Source organism: Anomalospiza imberbis, chromosome 8, assembly GCF_031753505.1.
Source record: "Anomalospiza imberbis isolate Cuckoo-Finch-1a 21T00152 chromosome 8, ASM3175350v1, whole genome shotgun sequence".
Classification (NCBI taxonomy): domain Eukaryota; kingdom Metazoa; phylum Chordata; class Aves; order Passeriformes; family Viduidae; genus Anomalospiza; species Anomalospiza imberbis.
The window spans coordinates 14,451,595-14,475,356 of NC_089688.1; the positions used below are offsets into that span (position 1 = coordinate 14,451,595).

General features: G+C 37.3%; 1 protein-coding gene across 4 annotated transcripts in view; it reads right to left on the reverse strand.

The window, feature by feature from the left end:
• The window catches only part of ADK (adenosine kinase), a 270,500-nt gene that overhangs the window by 46,609 nt on the left and 200,129 nt on the right, over nt 1-23,762 (reverse strand). For all 4 annotated transcript variants that reach the window (XM_068198543.1, XM_068198542.1, XM_068198541.1 and 1 more), the window contains one exon: nt 61-96. In XM_068198543.1, the coding sequence (XP_068054644.1) occupies nt 61-96 (36 nt within the window). The remainder of the gene's footprint in view (nt 1-60; nt 97-23,762) is intronic.

The window sequence follows — 23,762 nt, forward strand, 5'->3', positions numbered from 1 at the left end:
ATTATCAGCAAGAAAAAAACCTTTAGGATCTGTTTAGTGTGCAATTGTGGGTTAACTCACCTCAAAGCCTTGCTCTCTAGCGAAAGTGGCAGCTTCCTGAAATAATAAAAAAAGAACAGTTAATTATAAAGTGCTAGATAATGAAGAAATAACACATTGTGAAACTCATTCAGCCAGTTTTCCTTTTACACGATTATCTCAATATAGCCATATACAGTTGTTCAATTCTGATAGTCGCACCAAAAGCTTCTCCCTCTTCCCTCCAGCCCAACAACAGTACAATGTCAACACATTCACAAGTTCAAATAAAGAAGGTACAATATGTTTTTTTCCAAGTGAGGAAAGTTACTTTTGCAGAGAGGACTTGAACTAGGAAACATCCCTTAGACATATTTTTAATTGAAATTTTATCATATCTCCATTTATGTATGGCACTTCTTGGGATACATGCTATCAAGCCATTTTAAAAAAATAATTTGTCATCTACAGTGCATTAAAAAACCAGGATCACTAAATGTGTTCAGACTCTTGTGGTAGAATCAGATGAACATTTAAAAATATTCTGATGTCTTAATCACTGCTTTAAGCAATTTAACTATGTTCTTTTACTGAAAGAACAGAGGAAACATCATGGTATCAGTATATCCTCATGTCTTATTTATATTAATTGGTGCAACTAAAAATCTGTTTAGAAATAAAAGCAAGGAGATGGAAGACAATAGCAATGTTTTTCCCTTACTCACTTTCTATCTTAACATTGGAAAGAAATATTGCAGAAAACTCTTGAAGTCTTTACGTTTTAACTTGCATTCTTCCAGATTATCTTTGCCAAGTAATATTAATAGAGGGATAATCTTGAGCCAAAATGGTGAGTTGATCTAACTAAACAGAAATAACTACTGTACCAAACCAATCCAGTGTGTCCACAAGAGGTTTTAGTGCTTCAGAAAACACATGGTTGTGGACCTACACGATCTGTCAATTTGGGGGCAATAGAAGAATCTGAAGTGGGTACAACTGATTATAACAACAGTAAGTTGAGGTTAATAAAATGTGATAAGCTGAAAAGCACAACTCCTCAGGCTGCTTCGCTGCAGAAACATAAGGCTGACCGGGTTACCCTTAGCTGATGTTGACAGAAAAACTGAATCATGGTCCTGACAATTGGGTGCGGGCAAGGTTAGCCACTTTGACAATTTACTTACAATTGAATCCCTTCTTGTACATCACACAGTCAATGACATTTGCTAGCCTGGCTGTCAAGAAGGAGTGTAGGGTTCAAAGATATCATGCAGTGTTTTCCTAAACCAGCATGTGATTAACAAAGCCTATGCTCATATGAAAAAAGGAGCCTTGCAAGCTTCCACTCTGTAGTGATGCACTTACAATGAACTGCAACACAATCAAGAAAGCCTCAAATGGGACCGTGACACAGAAAAAAAAAAAAATAAGAGAAATAAGGTTGTGATAAGGGGGAAGAGAATAAGAAAATTGACTAAAAATTATGTCTTGTAGCCAAATAATTTCTTTAACCTCAGAGTTTTGGTCATGGAATGGAAATCGGAAGTTACACTGATCTGTCCTAAGGGATTTCTTTAAAAATCCCAATACAGCAGGACACTAACATCTGTGTTAAACTATTGTCTGGCCAGGAAATTGGACACCGGTACATGAAATAAAAACTGTTCCAGTGAAGTGGTGCTTTCTTGTGTGGGAGATTTTGAGAGAATTCATCTTAATTTTCTGTACTGGGGCACCCATGCATAGCACATGTGTTTTGGAAGACCTGGCCCTTCCACAAGAAAGGATAAATGATTGCACATTTGTTAAAAAGTATCTCATCTTCGGATTCTCCTGTAAGAGCGTCATCTTTTAGCCTGGTCTGCTGCCCAGCTCCATGAATAATGGCAGCCAGCATAAAATCATAGATTTTCCTGCCGTTGACCTCTAATCTAAGGGTGCCTGAACACGCCAAAGAACAACAGCAATCTTAATTGTCTTCTCTCCTATCAACTAAACCTCAGAATTACTCCTGAGCAGCTTATTTCAGTAAGGATTGTGCCTACAGTCCCGTAAAAACCAGCCTCTCTTAGAAAGAGATCCCTTTAAGAATTAAGACCTTTCCAGTAAAAAAATTAATAAAGGTCAAAACACACATTTGGACGGTACAGATTAGTGCTTGTGAAACGCTGAGAAATGTGAGGCAGGCTCTGATTGCCAGGGACAGTTCAAAGTAAATTAACCAGATAAAAGCGATGAGAACCTTTTAGTATCTATTCACAATAACAGTGAGAACAGGAAACAAGCAGAACCCATCTGTGCAGCCCTAGGGCACCTCATACTGAGCTTCACGTCTCTAATAAAGTAGTCAGGTTAAAGTCTAAGTGGATGTAACATGTGGAGACTGCTTGGGTTACAGCGGCCAGCCGGGGCGTTCCCTGGTGCAGGTGATAATCAGTATGATAATCACTATATTTACAGGCTTTCCATTTTATATCTGACATTGAAAATCACGAAGAAGGAGGGATTAAGGAAATAAACAACCCACACAGAAGCTTTACCGCTCCCCAGAGAATGCAGCATTTTCATTCATGCGTGACATGCGACAACAGCAGAGCAAAACAGCGACAGAACAGAATTTTCTTAGGAGGCTTCATTTCACATCAGGAGTTCTTTCAGTTTTGATAAACTTTACACATTATTCATTCATTACTCCAACTCAGCATTTTCAGAGCTGTTTTCTGTTACTGCCTACAGAACATTTCATAAAACCCTCTCCCTACCTTATCACTGTTTCATACTAAATGTATTAAAAACTCACACTCCTTTTTCTATAAAGCCTTTTTACTAACTGTGACAGCAAATTTATTGTTGCACCACCTAAAGTAGAAATGAGATTTGTTTTTAGTTGTGAAATGTCATTTGGCTCATGCTGTTTGGGGGAAAAAATTCTTAGTACACTCCAGCTGACAAAACCTCTGTGCAATGCTACTTAATGGTAGTAACACAATGTCACCAAAGTTAACACACACCCTCTCTTTGCACAATAGTGAGCAGTTTACACAGGAAAGCGAGATTAATTAAGGAGATAACAATAAAAAAGACAACTTCCGTTAGTGCTGGCCTTGCTGTTATGTTAGAATTTGCTTGCTAGCTGAAAACTATTTCCATTCTTGCATGTATTTTATTGCTGTCTGAGCCCCAGCATTCAGTAAAAGGAACTGTCTACAATCTACACACAGGCTAATTTTAACGGGACTTGTTAAAATCCTGAGCCCTTTTATAAGCAGCAGTACAAACTACTTGTTTATAAGTAAACAGAAACATGCCCTCCAAACACAGAATCCATCAGCCTCTGCAATCCTAGCAGTAACATATAATCCTATGTTATCCCCCTGTGTTGGAATACTTTTATGACCATAGAGTTAGAATGGCTCAACTTTAATAATTGCATGATCAGTTTGCCGTGAGACACAGAAGGCCCACCACATATTGAATATTCTTGACACATCAAAATTTTTTTTTGTTGGTACCAAGGTTTTATGATTACTTGATCAAATTACAGCCAAATGGTAACAACATGCATAGGGGGTTAAAATTAATTCATGTAGGCCAACAAAAAACTCACACCATTGCACTAAACAGCATTTGAAACCATGTATTGCCAAAATTAGCTGACAAAGGCTGTTTCAAAAACACCAGCAACATTATTATCTACAATATGCATTTTAACCTTTGTATGGAAAAAAAAAGGAGCACTGAAAACTAAATTTGCATTTCATTGCTGAAATCAACATTATCTCATAAAGAAATGATAAAACAGCAGGACAGCAATGATACCCTTGCACACTGAATGCATTTCCCATAATTGCACAAAAAAAGCAAATGCAGGGGACACTGAAGATAATCTCTCCCCTGCCATCCTTCTTGGTAGGGAAAACATCTCACAGAATAACCTCAACTCACACATTACAGTACTACCCCCTGGATTTACTGCTTTTAATTGGAAGATTACGGAAAGATTTTGAGGGAGTTCCTACTTTATTAACTGTAAACATCCTGACTTGCCCAAAATATACCCTATTCACATTTCCAGGAATACCATCCTTTTCTCTGCCCAGCAGGTCTGTGACGCACAGGGCTCAGCCCAGCCCATGAATCAATGCAACCTCAAGCCTGCACACATGCAGAGCAAGTGTAACTGCAGAGGAAGGTCCTTGCAGAGTGCATAACAACAAAAAGAAATAAAAAAGTAAACTCACTCAACGAGAAACAATAAATGAACATGAGGACCACATACTTTGTGTCAGCCTTTGATGGGACAATTCCTACAATTCCATATTTGATTGTAATTTGAGTAGTACTTCCAACATTGTACCTTACAAGCCCTTCTAGACTGCTAAAATCTTCTAAAAATTACTCTTAAACATTTTCTTCATTTCTTAAATTCCAGAAGTATGGATTGTTAGTTTTCTTCTATTTACATTGTTTCCTTGAACACACTGAATGCTACGATTTTCTCGCTCGTAGTTCCCTTTTTCTTCAGTATAATAATTTACTACCATTCATCCCACTCCTGAATTCATCTCCATTCCTGGTGTATATTTGAATTCTTTGTATCATCCCTTGCTTTTCTACAGATTGTACTGTTTGTAGCAACAAAGTTACTTTCACAAATCTAACATTAAAGCCCTGTTCTCTAAAAGGAACGGGTGACAATTGAAATAAACAAATGAAGATATAGGGAAGATTTTTGTGGAAGTGATGCCCACTGATATCAACAACTTTGTTCTGTAGAAGACAGGCTCAGATAATCAAGGTTGGTTTAGTTTGATAATCTCCTTTCTTAGAGGTAGATGCTGAAGATTCCTATTTGTGAAACAGACATTTTTATCCATGATTTCCTAAAGGACAGCAGACTTGTAAAACAAAAACCAAACAAAATAATGTATTATTTGTCTCTCTGCATTATAGAGACATGAGTCTTTATTGTAATGTAATTACTAAGACTTGTAGTTCACTTTTCCTTAAGTAGGCGCATTTGTCCTTCTGTCTGTCCCTTCTATCATCTTTCCCTGTCCCTAACAAAGAGCTTTCTCCTACAATTCTGTGTTTTCAGAGCTATACCCTTGTTTTCTATATGTCATAGGTACTGAGAACCTCTGATTTCAGTGGCATCTGTTGTGCCCTGTAAATCCGAGTACGGGCCAAAAAAAAGATACTCTCTTTTGTTAAAATCTCCCTTCTTATTTTCTTAGAAGAAAAGTAATGAAGAATGAATTACCATGTGCCCTCCTTTTGGTATTTCCTTCCTAAAAAAATTGTCACAGTGCAGAAGATCAACTACTTTTTCAGAAAGAGACCTAGTGAGCTATGCCATGCCACGTTTTCTACTCTTCCAGCTTAAGGCCAGTTTATACTAAATATGACCCTGGAAATGGGGCTTAAGGCATGGAGAGGACAATGGATTTTCAATTGTTGCCTTTGAATTATAACAAAGACGTCATAAATATATCCACTAACTTCACAGCAGAGTTGGTGGGGTGCTCTGTCAAATCATCAGATATTTAATGCAGCCCATGAACGTGCTGATCTGTCTTTATACCACTTTTTCCTGTATAAGATTCACAAAGCCAAACTAAGGTAAATCTGATTTTATTCTCTGTCCCAATTTTAGGAAACTAATAGATTGATATACATACACAGAGAGATATCACAGCAAATCCACAGTTCTTAACATGGTAAATTAACAGCATACAAGAACTACAAGTACTTTCACGCGATGCAAATAGGGGTGATGTCAAAGCTGTGGTAATGACAATCATGACCTCCCTAAGGAATTAGAGGTAGATCCCACTAAAGACTCTGCTGATCAGTTGAAAACATGATTTCAACAAGTGGCTGCTATTATTCTACTACTTAAAATGAATGGATGAAAAGTCTACAGGACACAGTTCCAGCTGGATCACTAACCTTTAGTGCCACAGTACACTTATTTTAGTTAGTGGTAAGACACACGTGTTCATCTTCAATCAGTGCTAAATAGCTGTCAGTGGTTACTCCAAACACTGTAGATAGTCCTATCCAGCCTGTTATGCCATTGCAGTCTGATTTAGACAGGCATTACTTTAAGGTCAACTATTACTACATTTCACTGTCTTAAGGCAATACAAGCTCATATGCCTTTATTAAAAAATGGCCATTTTTAAAGGCATTAAAAGCTCAAAGGTATATATGATTTCATGCTTTTCCTTTTCCCCCTTTTTTTCCCAGCTGAGAAAGTTTGCAAATGTGTGGGGATGTTACACGGATGTAATGCTTCAGTATTATTTTTGTTTGACAACACAGAGGCCTAATCCTTGATTCAGTCAGTAGTGCAAATCTGTTCATGTTTCAGAGAAGATCAGTCAAAGTGGTCAGAGAATGGATGGACCCCGCACACAGCTTGAGAATCAACACTGAGAACTAGCAAGTATCCACCCCTCCCTGGTTATTACTGGAAAAAACACAGCTGGCATCAATTGGATGGGCAGATTATCATAAAGAAACACTGAGGGTTTTTTTACCCCACTTTCCTTTTCTTATGAACAGTACTAGACCCAAATTTTATTTTAATATAGCAAGAATTCATATAGTATCCTAAAATATTATTTCAGTTTGCTCCAGAAATACTAAAGACACTGGTAAATATATGCACACTGCCTTCACCCAGCAGCTGAAAATATAAAATAATAAGAATCAGTTCAAGTGAATAATCAGAATAAGTATAAATACTGTATGGGGTTAAAGTTGTAGTGTTCAGAGGGGGTCTTGGCAAAGTACCAGAGGGTTTTGTCTGAAAAAGCCTAGTGTGAAAAGAATTGAGAAAGAAACATATTTCCTGTCCTGCTTAGGTTCACCCTGGAGTGTTTGTATCACATACTATTCATTAATATTCCAGCTATTTATTCTCCTATTCAGGTTACTACCAGAACTACAGTTCCTGCCAGAATCTTCTGTGGAAAGAATCACCCTGAGTCAGAGCTTAATGCCATTACAGGATCTGCAGCGGCTGCAGCAGGGATGTGCCTCTGAGCCATTTTGAAATTTTATGATGGATAAACTGCTATTTCTTACATCTCTATCTTACACCCCTACCTAAAGAACTGAACTTCTTATGACTCTCTATGTGTCTCTCTCCTCACACATTACAAGCATCAAATTAGTGAACAATACTTCTTTAGACCATTTCTCTATAAAAATATGTTTCTACCTTAAAAAATGCATCATCATCAGAAGTGAGAAAGAAGAAAAAAAGACACCCCTTCCTTAAATATAACTGAATCAGGAGAACACAATAAAAATGAAAACAAAAATATAAATAGCTAGAAGATAAGAGTTTTATTTGTATATAAAAACAGAAGATGTGTGGGGTCTTCTGAAGTCTTTAATATTGTTCATTGAATGCTCCCAGTGTTACCTTTCTGGCTGGAGGATGACAAACAGAAATAAAAGATTGCATCATTTTCAATGAGGCCTTCTGTGATTGTAACCACTCAAACTAGCCTGAAATCAGACAAGACATTCTCATCTAGCAATTTCAGATGAAGAGAATAATCAGATCCTCTCTAAAAGTGCTAGGATCTAGCAGGATTCTCTCTAGTCCTGGTAAAAGGTTAATGTATTTTTAGCACTGGAATTGAGTTGTTTTATATACTTTGTTTAGGGTGATGTCGTGCACAGCCATTTAGAATTATAACTGAGGCTGTGGCATTGGGAACTCTGAAAAGCAATCATTGTGTCACACACTTCATGTGCTGGGCTTGCTCTGCTTGTTAACTCTAGCAAAAAAAAAAAAAAAGTTGCTTACTGCAATCTTCAGCAATAACAATATATTTTAAATTGATCTTCAAATTATGTATTTTACCCTTTCAGTGAATTTCAAACCCAGTTGACTTTAGTATTCTTACTGGAGTTTCTTGTGCTATTTAATGCAAATTCAATTATGTATTTATCTGTATTCAAGATATAAATACTCAAGATGAATTTTGTTTTCTGAAATTTGGAGTTTTAGCTAACTGTAGCTACCTCATGGAAGGAGAAACCTAGTTCTCAGTCTGTACCAGCAGTGCTCTCTCACAACATGGTCATTGCACAGAAAAACAACATTTCAGTTTGACCACAGTTAGATCACTGTGGTCCTGAGTGAAGAACATAAGCTCTAATTCCAGATGTAACTAGGGCACTATTTATCATCTTGGACAAGTTGCTAATTTCTTGGATCAATTTTTTAAAAAATCCATAGAAGTCAGAATTTAACTGCATTTGACCATTATTTATGGATGAAGGAGTTTGGTGAAGTTTATTTTCTATTAGAAGCCATCCTGAACTTAAGACAGGCTCAAACAAATCAGAGATTAAAAGAATAGTCAAATAATGAAATTAAAGGGATACGATTCCAACATATTTTAAAATGGTATTACAAAAGACATGCAGTGGTTGAGTTTGGGAGGGGCCTCTGCACATCATCTACAGAGTCCAACCCCACTCCTCAAGCAGGGTCAGCTAAAGCAGGCTGCCCAGGACCACTCGTTTTTGAATATTTCCAAGGATGGAATCTCCACAGCCTTTCTGGAAAATCTGTTGCAACACTTGATCACCATCACAGTAGAGTTTTTTTCTTATGCTTAAATGAAATCTCCTACAGCTGAATGGGAGCGTGTGCCTGTTGTCTCTTGTTTGTGTCACCTCCCACTGCTGTAAAGAGCCTGCCCCCATTTTATTAATTACCTCCTGTTAGTGTGCCTTGATAACATCTCCCTGATCATCCTCTTCTTCAGGCTCTCAGTCTCCCCCCCTCATACAACAGATGCTCCAACCCTCAATCATCTTTGTGGCCCTTTGGTGGCATCACTCCAGTATGTCTATGTCCTCCTCACGTTGGGAGCCCAGAACTGGACCCAACACTGCAGACACACTGCAGACACATCTCTTCAGGGCTGAGCAGAGGGGAGGCAATCTCTGCCCCCCCACCTGCTGGCAATGCCCTTCCTAATGCAGCCTGTGATGCTGTGCTCGTCCTTCCTTGTTGTGCAGGCACATCACGGCCTCACATCCTTTTTTTCCACTGAAATGCTGAGGTCCTCTTTTGCAAAGCTGCTTTCTACCCAACTGGTTCCTGGCTTCTCCTGGGACCAACATTCCTCCCCAGGTAAGAGGACCTTCCATTTCCATTTGCTGAACTTCATGAGATTCCCATCAAGCCATTTCTTCCCTCTGTCAAGGTCTTTAAATTTGATATTATACTATGATCTTTCTTGAAGAAGTGGGGTTCAAAATTCCCATGACAAATGAAACTACAAGCATACTGAGCATTCCATTTTACTTTTAAGACACCACACTTATGAAAAAAGAAAAAAGAAGAAAATGACAAAAACTAAGAGGCAAAAATAAAAAATATAATAAAGTGGTGTACAAATATGTATTTATTCCTACAGGAAAAAAAATTAAAATTAGATATTGTAATTATGGAAAATTACATTCCTGCATCAAAGATCAGTAATCTTTCACCTAATACATAACAATAGAGTTATGACAACAACTTATTTGTCAAAAGTGCATAGTTTAGCAATGCATTACTCCATGGATAACTGTATGCAGATCCCTTTCTTTCAGTGCGGTCATCTGCCCCAAGAGGCACTGGATATTCAGCAGTAATGCTGATATGCTGAACTCACAGTGCTTTTGCCTGCTGGGTATTTGACTTCCCTGTTAAACCAACTTTATGTACACACACACACATATATGCATTTTACAAATGCATATATAGAGCATGACAAAACAAAAGTGATCTCCTTCTCTAAAACTTCCTATGCTTCAGTTTTCCATAGGCACCCATTTTCCAAGCCCTTCATTGTTAAATCAGTGGTTTTCATAAGCAATTATATTCACTAGACCTCCAGTTAGGGAAAAACAAGGTGCCTGCAATGGAATCCCACCCAGTAAAATATAACAATTTCTTGGCACCTTCACCTCTTCTGAGCACTTGAAGGTCATGAGGACCTAGAGCTCTAATTTGAGATATACTGGTTATACCACCATTCATGTGAAATAGTACTGATAGATCTTTTTTTTACAATGAAGTTATTTTACCTTGTTAATATAGTTGCAATGACTTATTATCTGTTCCCCCTTCAAGATATCATTTGATATATTCACTAGTTATAAAATATTAAATTATAAATACACGTTTCTTTCAGCATAATGACTGAACTTGTTGTACAAGTCGCTGTGTTCATAAACTCACATAAAGAACTTTAAAAGCCAAGCTGAAAAATAAAATTTGGACTCAGTCCACACAGAAGAGAAATGACAGATTTGGTCAACATCTGAATAAATGAAAATTCTGAGTTTCAACTGTGCAATTCTTACAAGAACAGTTCTCTAAATCTCTGCTAAACAAAGACACTCTCCTAGTGGCTCCAGTTGTATATTCTAAAGGATCATAAAAATCTATCACAGTTTTCAATCAATAAAGTTTTGTAAACTTGGTATAGAATGATACAAAAAATTACCATTTCTGATTCCACCATATGTGCATTCTCCACATACTTCCAGACTCAAGGAAAATTTCTTTGAAGCCTCAGCTATACTTCAGAACAGTTACCATTTAACCTCTAATTCTGTGACTTTAAAATGCTACATTTATTTTAGGATTTGTCTCACAACTATTTTTTATTTACTGAGATAACAGACTGACATTAAATTTTAGTATCCATTTATATATTTGTTAAGCAGTACTATATGCTTAGTATATGTAAGCAAATGAACCTGAAATTGCACCTGATACCTTTCTTATTTTACACATGACAAGTGGAAGAGTACAAATTATTCTGAAGCTGAAATTAGTAGTCATAGTAATAGTAGTAGTAATTCAGTTTTGGACAGGTTATTTTTAGCTATGTACTTGCACAAGCCCTTCACTGCAGATATCTCACACCTCTGTGTGTTTTGAAGTATAAATAATCTATTTTTTCCTCTGCCTCTAGCATTACATTTGTGTTTAAATATAACAGAAGTTATTTCAAGCTATTTAGTTTGACTCACACTTTCCAACACAAAGGATTTCTGTGATTTCTTCCATGATGCTGTGTCTCTTCCATTTTATGCAAAATTTGAAAAGAGCTGTAGGGTCAGCTCAGTGCTGTTCTTCTGTTCAGACTGCATTCTGATTTGGGCTCTAGAAATTTACATCTTTCTCTTACATTGGTAATAAATGTTTTGGCCAAATACCAGATAACAAGGAATGAGAACATTCTAAAGCAGTAGTGCTATACTCTCAGAGCAGAAGTAGTGGCAATAACAGCACACCAGATGCTGCATTGGAGGTTTTTTTCTTTTAAAGACAGTTATTTATGGATTTAGGGAGATGAAGAAAAAATAGGCTGGGGCCTCTGAAAAGTGGCACAGATTTGTAGAATCTCCTTGGTTTGAGGTTTATTTTCTTTTCTAAAGAGCTACAAGGAATGTAGTGCTCACATAATATACTAAAATCTAATTATGTTATAAACAAGTCAGAACAGATATTCAGCACTAGCAAACATGTATACTACAACTTCCTAATTCCTTACCTCTTGTCAGATTTTTATATCATGCATGCTTCTCTTTCAGTCAGGTTAATCAACTCTTCTGAAGTGTGCTTAAAGAAGCCACATATGATATCTACTATGCCATGTTTTGAAAATCACCATGCTCTAAAGGCATTTTGATCCTAGGTTTAGACCATGAAAATGAACAGCTTATTTGGAGCCTGGATGGCTTACATGGCAAGCAGTGAACAGTTTGCAGAGGATACTGTGCTAAAAGTGTCACTTTAAAAAAATAATATTGAAGCAGTTCTTTACAAACATGGCACTTGTCCAAAGCACATATGGAACATAAATAGAACCATAAAATTTTATGCACCAGATTTGACCAAGGTCTTGAGTGCTAATTTATATTTTCTCCATTTTGCTGGAAGACTTGCTGCATTTGATAAAGCTACTGCATAAGGACTCTGTTCTCCTAAAATTTACACATCACACATCTGGACTTGGAAAAGGATTCTGAGTAAAAGAGCCAACTAATGCAGATCTTGTTTATGTTATGTGCAATTACTCTTGTGTCATGAATCTCCCTGGGATATCAGAATGTGCTGAAGACACTCAAACAATATATACTTCAAATAAAAGTGCAAAAGCCCGAGTGTTTCTGTCCCTATCAATGATCTTGGTGCACACAATCATGGAAGAAAATTAATGGTACTTGTATTTTCTAACACTATTGCACTTCATTTTTTATTAATTATTTGTATGCAATTAGAGCTGCCCTCAGCATCTGAAGATCTCTGTTTGGATTGTTTTTCTCTCACAACTCGCTCACTGCAGCCAAGGGAACTAAGTGATGGCAGTTGCAACACTCAATTCAGTTACATAAACACATCTTCCTTGCCAGATTCCCCTGCGGTGTTCCCATTTCATGAAGTCAGTCTGTAGCATTTAGTAATGTACTGTACCAGCAAGTTTCTTTTCATGTCACAAAAGATTAGGTTCTCTGCTCCTGGCAGCAGAGCAGCATGTGTGTGAGCATCACACACATGGAATCCACCTCACACCAGGTGGCTGCACCAGCAAGAGAACAGAGAAGAAATACAATACTTGACTAGCTACAGAACAAGAACTGGATGTCAGATTTTAGCAGGAGAAAGACAGCCTGCACCCAGAAAATAAGGCAGATTTATTCCTAAGCCTGTTGCAGTGTCAACAACGATGAGTGTACATTATACCTTCAACCATACACAAGATGCTTGTGCTTCAGTCTGTACTGAGTGCATTTGGCAGTAATGATAAATAATGGTCTGGCCAGACTGTCCCTGCAGATGTAAACAGAGTTACATTTTTTAACATCACAGCTGGAACTAACACACCTCTGACTATGAAAGCAGTATGTGGTAAAAGGGGTGACATAGACAGAGTGACCTAATCCATCACACAGCCCATCAGCTGCGGGGATGAGGGGCTTTCTGGACAGAGTTTCCCCCACACCTGCCCATCAGTGTGAAGCTGGGTGGCCACAGTCCATTGATTTGCCAGATCTTACCTTCCCCATGGACAGCTCGCTGCCAAAGGCTAGCTGGGAAATTAGTGGCTGTATGTCTCCACAAGGATCAGGCACAATACGAGTCTCTGGGCATCTTTAAAGCAGGCAGTGGAGCATCACAGAGGTCTCAGAACTACCTGAGCTACCAGGCTGAGCTGGAAATTCATGCACAGTCACACAGCTGAAGGTACTCTTGAAGCACCAGCAAATTGAATCATCTAGTTTTACAGGTTGCCTGTCCTGGGTCAGTTCAAATGTCATTGGTTGAAGAGTACACCTATGCACTTCAAGAATTACTTGTAAATTCCACTTGCTGCCTAGATAGATATAAAAACACTGAGGTTTTTGTTTTTTTTTTTTTTTTTTTTTTTCTGAGAAAGAAACATAGGAGAACAGAAAGAATCCAAATAAAAACTGAAGTAGTTGGAGTTACTTATTATTGGTTGAAGAATTACAACACAATGAAAGTGGCTTTTTTTTGATCCTTTTACACAATTCTCAGTCAGCACTGAAGCTGTGTAAAAAGGTTTCCTTCCTTCTTTCTAATTTAAGACTTCATTTTCCTTTGGGATCCTTGGATCAGATTAAAGAGTCTAAACAACAGCACTGCTATATGAAGCTGGAATCTGAACCACCTGGTCTACATGTCCAGCTCAAGGACTTAGGGAGGTTGGATCAAACTTCCTAGCTAAAGTGACTTCCTTACTCTTCTGTAAAACTCCTACAGATAAATGTAATACCTAACAGCACCATGTCCACATTCCTACCTAGCAAAGTGAGATTCTTTCTTTGTAAGAATTCTGACACTACACAATGCAAGGAAGACAAGATCAACCATTACATGAATATAGATCCATTTTACTTTCACATTTTCACAGGGAATTGCTAAAGGCTGGCTCCAAGTGTTGACAGGTTTGCTCAGTAATTCATGTGCCATGCTTCTCTTCAGTTAAACAAGAAAAAAACCACTTCTGTTCCAGCATAAGATTGTCCACAAGTGGACACAATACAAATCTGAGTTAAAGCTGTTGTGCTTAAAATGATGTGCTCTCTCAGTTCAGATTAATGTTTCCTTGTAGACCAGTTTTTATTAAAGGAGAATGACTGATATGGTGGATTAAGTCAGCAGCCCTGTAAACTGCTTTTCTTCAAGTACCCATATTAATAATTGTTATATGTATTGAGGTTAACTCACACTGCCTACACATGGGAAAATCTAGCTATAAAAAGGAGTGGTCTATTGCCCACAAGTCATATTGAGGTATCCACTACTGCCCCAGTGGTTAATGCTGACTTGGGAAATCTAGTACATGGCTTCTCAATTCTACTGGTTAGTGAGCTGCACGCCAAGGTATAGAAGCTACCACCTAAATTCTTCACAAATTTGCCATTTCTAAAGTAAAAGAAGCAGTAGGTAAAAATCACACCACTTTCTGTGATTCTATTTTATATAATACTAACAACCTGTAAATAGCCAAAGGATAGTTTTACTTAGTTAACACTTAAAATCAGATAAAATGTCTTCCTGAATAATACACACTATTTTCTTGAAACATTGCAGGTAAGTACCAATATTCCACAGAAGACAACAAGTTAAGTATGAACTATTGGAGTCTCTTTCAATAGGAGCCAGTGAAGCTTTTCTTGCAGCTTAGTGGCAAAGAATTTACAGTACTAGGGATGCTAACAACCCAACATCCATTTGCAACATAAAATGTTCTGTAAATCAGTGTGTTGCTGTTTGTTTAGAAAAGTGTGTGACACTCTCAACTTCCACTTTCAATACTTGTGCAGAAAATATTCACAGTTCAGGTGGCATGTGGGTATTTTGTATTTCAGAACTAGCAAAGAAGTCTGGAGACATGGTCATTGCTATGGTAACTATACTTTTGTAGTAAACACTGAAGTAAGTAGGTACATAAAACATGTATAAGTTGTCACTGTATAAGTTACTGTTGCCCTGGGGCTGCAATAATTTCCTTCCTTTAAAATCGTTAAATCTAGCCATAAATACTTGGTATCTCTCAGTGTCCTATAATTTCAATAAGATGACAGGGCTCTTCGTACATAATATAGTACAAATACACAAGCACATCAATTTATCAAAATAGGAACTTTCTGAAGAAGTAATTTATTGGCCTGTAAGTAGCAAAGTATGAACAGGCTTCTGGCCTGAATAAAGAAAACCACTTCCAGGTTTGCACTCAGGCAAGACTGAGCTGTTGTGGGTATAAAACGCTAAGGCAATTTCTCCATCATTGGGAAATATAGAGCCATTTCCAGGCAGAGAGCTCCACTGGATCTTCTCAAGTCTTTCCCTTATTCTTTATTTCCTCCTCTCCTCAAATTATCCACCAATGGCTGAGATGTGGAATTAAAAGACAGCTGGACCCTGCCTCCTTCAGCAAACAACAGTAATGTGCAGAAAAAGGTTTTGGTCCCCCTTTTGTGTTCTGCTCTTCAACATAAAGAATGTTTGACCTAAGGAGGTGCTCCTTTTGTCCCAGCAGAGCAATATAACACCATTGTTATGTCTTTCATACACAAACTTGTTTTGGAACAGTGAAGTGCAAGCTTAACACGCAGCTTAACCCAAGCTTCTCACACATAGTGACAATGAACTGATACTCAGAGAAAGGAAGCACAGTTGTCTTCCAATTTAGAGCAGGACTGTAACTCTGCTGAGCAAGGGACTGGTCTACCCATGGCACAGAATGAAGGCAGACACTGATAGGTCAAGTGGATCTCTTGGGATCATTTCCTTGGCTTACATTACATGTATGGCTTGGAAGTCTTATGCTTCAGAAACAAAGCGAATAGTGTTCCGTGACAGCTGCATTATATCATCATATCAAATGGATTAGGATGGCCATGGAGACTGGAAGGCCTAGCCAGCTATCAGTGATGAGGGTAGTACAGCTGAATAAGTCTTTTACAGAACATATACCAACATATGCCCAGTGACTAAACAAACATCAACAGACACCCTTTTAAACTAGAGAATCCTGCTGCTGCAAGAAAAAAAGAGAAAAGGTGCTAATTTTATGTATCATGAGAAAGCATTCACTTTAATGTATCATTAATGTTCTGGTCATCTCTCTAATGCCAATATTAAGTCCTGTTTTTCACTTAAAGCGGATATTTGACCTCTGTTTGCTGATACATATCATAACCTTACATGCTTTGAATATATTTTCTGAGTGTACAAGAACTTTATTTATTAATCTTTTGACAACTAGGTCCTTTACCACAGATACTCATTGGCTGTATCCCAAAGGGTTTACCAAATGTCATAAGTAATTATCATTTGCAATTTGACATTCTTGCTATATTCAAAGATGGAAATTTGTACACAAACTATTCACGATTACTTTACCTAATTGTATCTAGGACTAAAAGAGTGCAGGCAGCTCTAACATGGGATCACTGAAATAGTAGTTATCAGTCCTTGCCTCATGATTTTATAGACTGTAACAATTTATCTCTGGGAAAGAAGTTCAAGGACTGTTTTTTGGTTTCTTACTTTTAGATGGAGTGTCTCTAATTAACTACATCCCTAATCAAAAAAATCACATGGCCACATCCTCTCTTCTTAAAAATATCCCCCATATCTCTGCTGCCTTAGCTGCACTGTACAGAAGGAACCTGAAACAGAAGCTACAAGTCTAGAAAGGGACAATAGGGGGCAAGATCTCCATATTCCTCCAGCAGTAAATTCCTAGATCAACTCAGGCTGTAATGTGCAACTTCACACTAATACAGCTGCAAATCACCCCCTCACAGGCTTCATTCACCAGTGGTGCTCTCACTTCATTGTGATGTTTTGCTGATACAGAAGGCACACAAGTACAGGTTAACAGGCTGGTGCACTGTGGCTGTTTGTCCCATGCTTGGTTACATTTGGAAATCTGTTCTTATGAGTCAACACTGATAAAAAACAATTTAAGGTTGGTACCACTTGAGAAGAACAGAATTTTTGTATTGCTGTGTAATCCTTGGTCTTTTCTTTGGAGTTAATGTATGATGCTTTTAAAAAGCCATAATGATAATGATGATAATGATAACAACAACAAGGACACTATTAATAATTAATAATAATTACAATAAAAATAATAATCCAGGATGAAAATTTACATCAAGTCAATACAAGTAAAAATCACGGTATGAACTGATAACTTCAATATTAAGAACTGTAAGTATGCTGTAAGAATTTTGCAATCCACAGCTTGAACATAAACTCAGAAAACCCAGAGTTAGGCTGATATTGAAAAAAAATTCAACTAAATTAAGGCAAAAGATAGATAAGCAAGTTACTCTACATCAACTCCTGCTTGTCTTGATCCTATGAATAAAAACATACATGAAAAAGTCCAATGTTCTGAAAACACAATTCCCAGCTAATTTACTTCTCCAAACACTAAAATATTTATTAGTAACAACAGTTATTCTGCAGTTTTACTACAGGATACCGTATCATTAGTACTCTCAACAGTAGGACTGAGACACCTCCCAACACAGAGCTCCTTCATCGTGCTCTTGTGCTGACAGAGGACCAAGTTAACAAAGAGCCAGCTACTTCTCACAGATCTTGCCTCACACAAACCCTGCTGCCACATTAAAAACTAACACAGAAATGCAGAGAAGCCCAATCTCCTTTCCCTTTGCTCCCCTGCATAAGAGCTAGGCATAATTCAGTTAATGTATTCTTAGCCCACAAGCCTTCACTCTGTTCGGCTAGAATTCAACAGTTGTTTTAAAACATGGGGACTACTACTGAAAGTTGCTGAAAGTATTAATGCAGAAAGCTGAAAAGATTGACAGTGAATTTTTTTACTTATATAGCAAAGACTAATTTGTATTTTACGCTGTTTCAGCAGTCTTTGACTGTTTTCTTCAAAATCACTGGCTCAGTGGCACCATATGGAGCATGTTGAACTTAAGGTACCAAGAATGTGTCCAAGATATATCTCACTCCAGTGTGTTAAAACATTCCACCCTGCAGCTGTCATTATAGGAATATAATTCATACCCTAAAGTTTAAAGAAAAACAGTGTAGCTTACTATGCTTACAAAAATACAAGATTCTTTTGGTTCCAAGTAACAGTCAGTAAATGGAAAACAGTTAATCTTAAAAACTGCTGTCTTAAATATTTGAAATTTTAACTGATCACGAACTGCTTTAATTCTGCATGATATTTAAAACTGGAAGTAAACAAAACAAAAAAAATGGAAGAGAATTCCTAAAACAACCATAGTGGAGAGACTGGTATATTCAGCTCTAGCACAGACCATCATTTCTTCTTTTCCATTCACTGCATTTATTTTAAAAGTTGATACATGAGATTATGGAGCAAAAACTTTAGCTACATCTTTATTGGCACTGAACAAGTGTATCATCAGTATTATGAGATCTCACCTCTCTCCGGTCATTGCTTCTCTTCATTCATTTTCTTTACCTCTGCTTAAAATTCAGTTTCTCAGGACAAGACAAGCCTCTTACTCTGTTTTGCACAGTGTATAGAACTTTAAACATCAGCTATAAAGCTAATTGATGTAATAATAAGGATAGGAGATAGGCAAGAAAAAAGAACACATGATGGTCTCTTAGCAAAGCTTTCTTGGGATGGACACAATTCAAATAGTCAGTTCACAAGAAAGTAATGCAAGATGCCTTAGAAAGGGATCTGCAAACCCCCATTTTTACATGTCAACCCATCTTCTAGTCTGTATATTGTATGTTTCAGATGAAAACTATTTTAGAGATACAAAAACTTTTATTGGTACAATTACTCATGGGCCTTTTTCTGCAAAGCCAGGAAGTTGTATGAGGCTCATGGGAAAATGTTTCAGAAATCTTCTAAGGTTATCTCAGGATAGCTTACTGATAAATGGTCAACTCCTCTGTAATGCTTAATACCCTGGAGGCCTCCAGGGCAGGCAGTAAGCTGTGTGTGCCCTGCCCCAAGCAGGGGATCTCCCGTGACCAACACTGCCAATCTTCCATTTACAGTCCCCAAGGAGCGAGGGCAGGGAGGCACGCCTGAACTCGGCATGCCCGCTGGCTGCAGGCAGGGCAAGAGGAAGGAGACATTTCATACCTGCAGAGAGCTTCCTGGGAGCAGGGAAGGGTTTCTGCAGCTTAGTTCATGACAGCAAGATGGGAAGTTGGGGTGGCGGGAGCACAGAAGCTGGCTCCTGAGAGACAGCAGTAACTCAGACTCAGTAATAAGTGCTATCAAAGACCTGGGTATGCTTTCCTCATAGGTGAGACAGGCACACAACTGTTTGAAAATGTGGAATTGAAATAGGAAAACATTGCAGAATTATACAATATTTGCACCCCAGGCTGTGGCTGGGTATGAGATGCTTGATTCTAGAAAAATGAAATGCAAGAAATATACAAGAAAAAAGAAGCCATTAAGGAAATGTTATGAAAAGGTAAGCACTGCAACTTACTCCAAGGTCAATTTAAATTAGTAACAGGGTTTGGGCAGCTTAGCATAGACAAAATTAGTTACATCTCAAATAGTTTTCAGGATGAATTGGATACATTTCAAAGCTCCTTTTGTGAATTTTATTTACATGAAGAATAATTTTTCTTACTTGTAATCCTAAACAAGGATTCATTGCAGAAGATCTTACTAACAAATAAAAAACTAGTAGCACTGAGAATATTTTTCAAATCTAATTAAAATAATTAATCTGAAACATTTCTACATATAACTTACCCAATTCTCTGCATCCATCTAACACTCAAAACCATTACAATATCATTGAATGTACAAGATCAAAAATATAAAAATTAGGGGGTTTGCATTGTGTTTCATTACATGAAACACAATTCTAAAAGTTGTTATCTTGAACAGCATCCACAAGACAGAATGTCTGTATAGCTTACTCCTGAATTAAGCATTTTCCTGGTTTAATAACACTGTTCAGTAATCTATTATCTGCTCTCTTCCCACTAAATCTATGCAAATGTCCTCCAAAGTAGGTAACTTCTGTTAATTTATGTTGCAATATTTTACACAATGCACTTTTCAAATTCAAGTAAGAATAAACAGGAACTTGTTTAAGAATAGCAGAGGTTAAGCATGGTTAAAAAGTGATAATTGACATTTAAGTTCCTAAAAAAAAAAACCAACTACAAAGGAAGAGATACAAAATTAATCTGTATGGCCTGAATAAAGTCTGTTACAATGAACACCCTCCCCTAAAATACTTGATATCTTTACCATAAATGAAAAGATAACTTTGGGACAGGTTATGTTGTCACTTCCTTGTGGACTTAAAAATTATCCCAAAATGATGTTAACAACATTAACACTTTGATCTTGATTTTAGCTTGTTCTACCTGAAATATATACATGCACCACTCATCCTGGGACACAGAGTTCTTGTTTGAAATATTAAAGAAACTCATCGGCAAGTAAAGCTAATATGGACTCCTGAAACATAGGGTATTCTTGGGGTCTAAATAATGGGTGCAACCTCCCACCATTCTACACTTTACAATGCTCCTAAGCGTGTCCACCCACCTCTCAGGTAATGCTTGTTCAGAGATGGGTTACAACTGGCAGCATAAGGCTATGTACTTCTTCAGCTCTTTTCATGACTTTAGATTCTAGAAGAAAGGAATTTGGTTCCAGATGATGAGTGTTCTTTTTTGAGCAGTGAGATTCAGTAGCTTGACTCATTATCGTAATTCACATATACCAAGATGCAGCTCCATCCAAATCTGGCATCTACTTTGATGTTCAAATCAAATGCATAGTGTTTGGCAACTATATACGCAGAATTTAAATTGACTGATCCATTTATCTGAAACTGGTATGTGTCCAAGACCACTCACAGATGTATTTCTCCTGCTCTAGTAGAAATTCCAACAAGAGGAAAAAGACATGTTAATCATAGCTGCTCCAAAATAACACATACAGCAAATATTGTGTATTAAGACCATCTGACTGCCCATCCATGTTAAGAAATTAAGAAAAACCAGGTAAACTGATGGTAAAGCATATCTTTACCATGGTAATTCCATGAAATTTCAAATATTTTTCCAGTTGCAGGGAGGTCCTTCTTGCAGAGCAATCAGGACTACCAAACAACACATTTTATGACTACCTTTTAATTCCTCATGAAAATTCCAGTTCTTTTTTTTTTAATTTAAAGGACTGTTGCACAACCAGAGAGCTTAACAGTCTGACAGACAAGTTAAACATGCCCTGTTTTCTCAGAGGAATTCCGGAGCAGAAATATGCTTTATTAAAATTGATCCTAAAAAGAACCTAATTCTGTCAGATATTTTTACCTGCCAGGGATCAAAAATACTGCCCATAGTTTGGCCTCTCAGATTCTCAAAAATAGAATCCCTTAGAAGACCAGCCACAGACAAAGAGAAACAAACATGCTGTTGATTGGTGCCTGCAGACTGGCTTAGACTTACAGGACAATAATACCAAAATTAAGAAGAATAATTTCTCAAGTTCTCAAATAGTGAGTTTTCCCTTGAATTGAGATCCATGAGTTTCCAGCATCAGAAAATTTAAAATAAAATTCCTAACTCCATAAATACCTGGGACATCTTCAAACAGCTTATCCAACTAGCAAGGCTATACCCTGACAACAGCAAAAGAGCTTGAAAAGTATCACAAAGGACAGGTTGGTTGGGGATCCTAAGGGTCTTCCACTGGGACGTGTACCACCTTGGCATCACCTTCAAGTGAGTTTCTCCAATGCTAAAGGTTTTTGCTTATTGAAAGCACAGCCCAGCTGGGGCCCAGCTGCAGCCCAGCTCGTTTGGTGGGACCACAAGCACATGCTGATGGCCAGTTCCTTAGCAAGGGTGGAGAGGAAGTCCTCTCCTTAACTGTGGGAGAAGAAAGAAACTTTCTACTTGTGAAATTATAACCTTCAGATAACATAAATTGAAGATGATGGGCACAACTGTTCATAGAATTTCAAGTTTAGAGTAGGGGGTTCCCCTCTACACCACTAGAAACATAACCAATAAACAGAGAGGTTTCTGTATTTCAAAAGTTCTACTGTCCCAGTCATTAAACTGCTACAATTCTGTCCTTTAGAGGGAAGCTCCTGCACCTGGAAACCACTTCAGCACGGAAAGCAAATTGACTCGTGGATGCTTGTTTCCCTGATGTGATTGCATATGTTGCTGGTTTTGACACAGAATATGAGGAGTCAAGGGAGGGTCTGAGGGCTTAATGAGCAACATTTTGACAATGTTACTTATCACATATGGATTAGCAGTAGTTTTACTAAAGTACAGGTTTAATGGATCATTTCTCTGGAGAACTGAAAAAACCCCAAATGTAATGACTAGGAGGGATAAGTTCTGTTAACTTAGAACAAAAAACTTATAGAGCAAACCAATTTCTCCACATTGCTTCCCTGGGAGGTCAGTACTTAAACAAATGGTTTTTTTAAGTCAGAATATGACCATTAAACCTGAAAATACAGCTTAAAGACACACTTTGATGTGGCTGCAAAATTATCACCCAAAGGCTATTATAAACGGGATGGCTTAAGTTTATAAATAAGGCAAGGTTTTAGAGATCAATTAATGCCTCTGGGAAAACCATGGATACTTTTATCTATCTTTCAAATATTTTAGGTATGCTGTAATATATTTTTTCTATTTCTTTTACAAGCTTATTTCCTGCATTTATGAAAACTCTAAAAAAAATTAAAATTAGCAAAACATTTTTGCAACTCTCACATATATTTATGCCCCATTGCATATGCCTCATAATATATGCACAATTAGGTTTCAATTTAATCTCATTGCCTAAACTCTAAATCGTAATTAAAAAATAAAATACAGATTTTAATCAGTAATAGTTTAGCATAAGTCCATTCTAAATACCCTCAATGTTTATGTCAGCACGTGAAGGATAAATCTCTCTTCATTAATTTACTTATACATAGCAACTTTTCAATAGTCTTAAGGAAACATCAGTGGATTAAATTTATTCTTATAAAAGCTACAGAAGGAATCCTGGTAACAGAAGATTATATAGCTAATTGGAAAGAAGAGAGGGTTCAAATGCCTAATTTTGCTCTTTGTTGAAGCAAGCCAGAAAAATGAAACTAGCTAATAGATTTATAATGAGATGTGAAATTCTCTTGAGGGAATAAAAATATTACATGAGCTATATAAACAGAGGGAAGGAAGGTGTTGACAGAGAAAGATAACATGAGAGAAAGAACAAGGCTGAAACTGCAGATTTGAAAAAATAGTGCTACGCAATAGTACAGAAAAATAGGTTAACATAATAACAATATTGCCAATTCTATTCCAAAACCCCCAAACCACGTTTTCAAGATTCTGAACATCAGCATGTATCTACTACTGTCTCCTCAACTATCCTTCCCTTTTCCCCCCTTTCAAGAACCTTTGTTCAGACACAAATTTGTAAGCACAGGAAGCATCAATACACACTCTTTAGGTAAAAACTGTCGCTTTTATAGAAAAACCTCTGTCCAAGAAGATTTACAGCTAATATACAACTTATCCATTCATGATAACATTTAAGTCAGTCAATAACTGTTTCTTTGCTGTATTGCCTGGGAGACCCTAACAGCATTGGCTGCTTATATCTGATGAAACAGAGAAGTTATCATCCTTT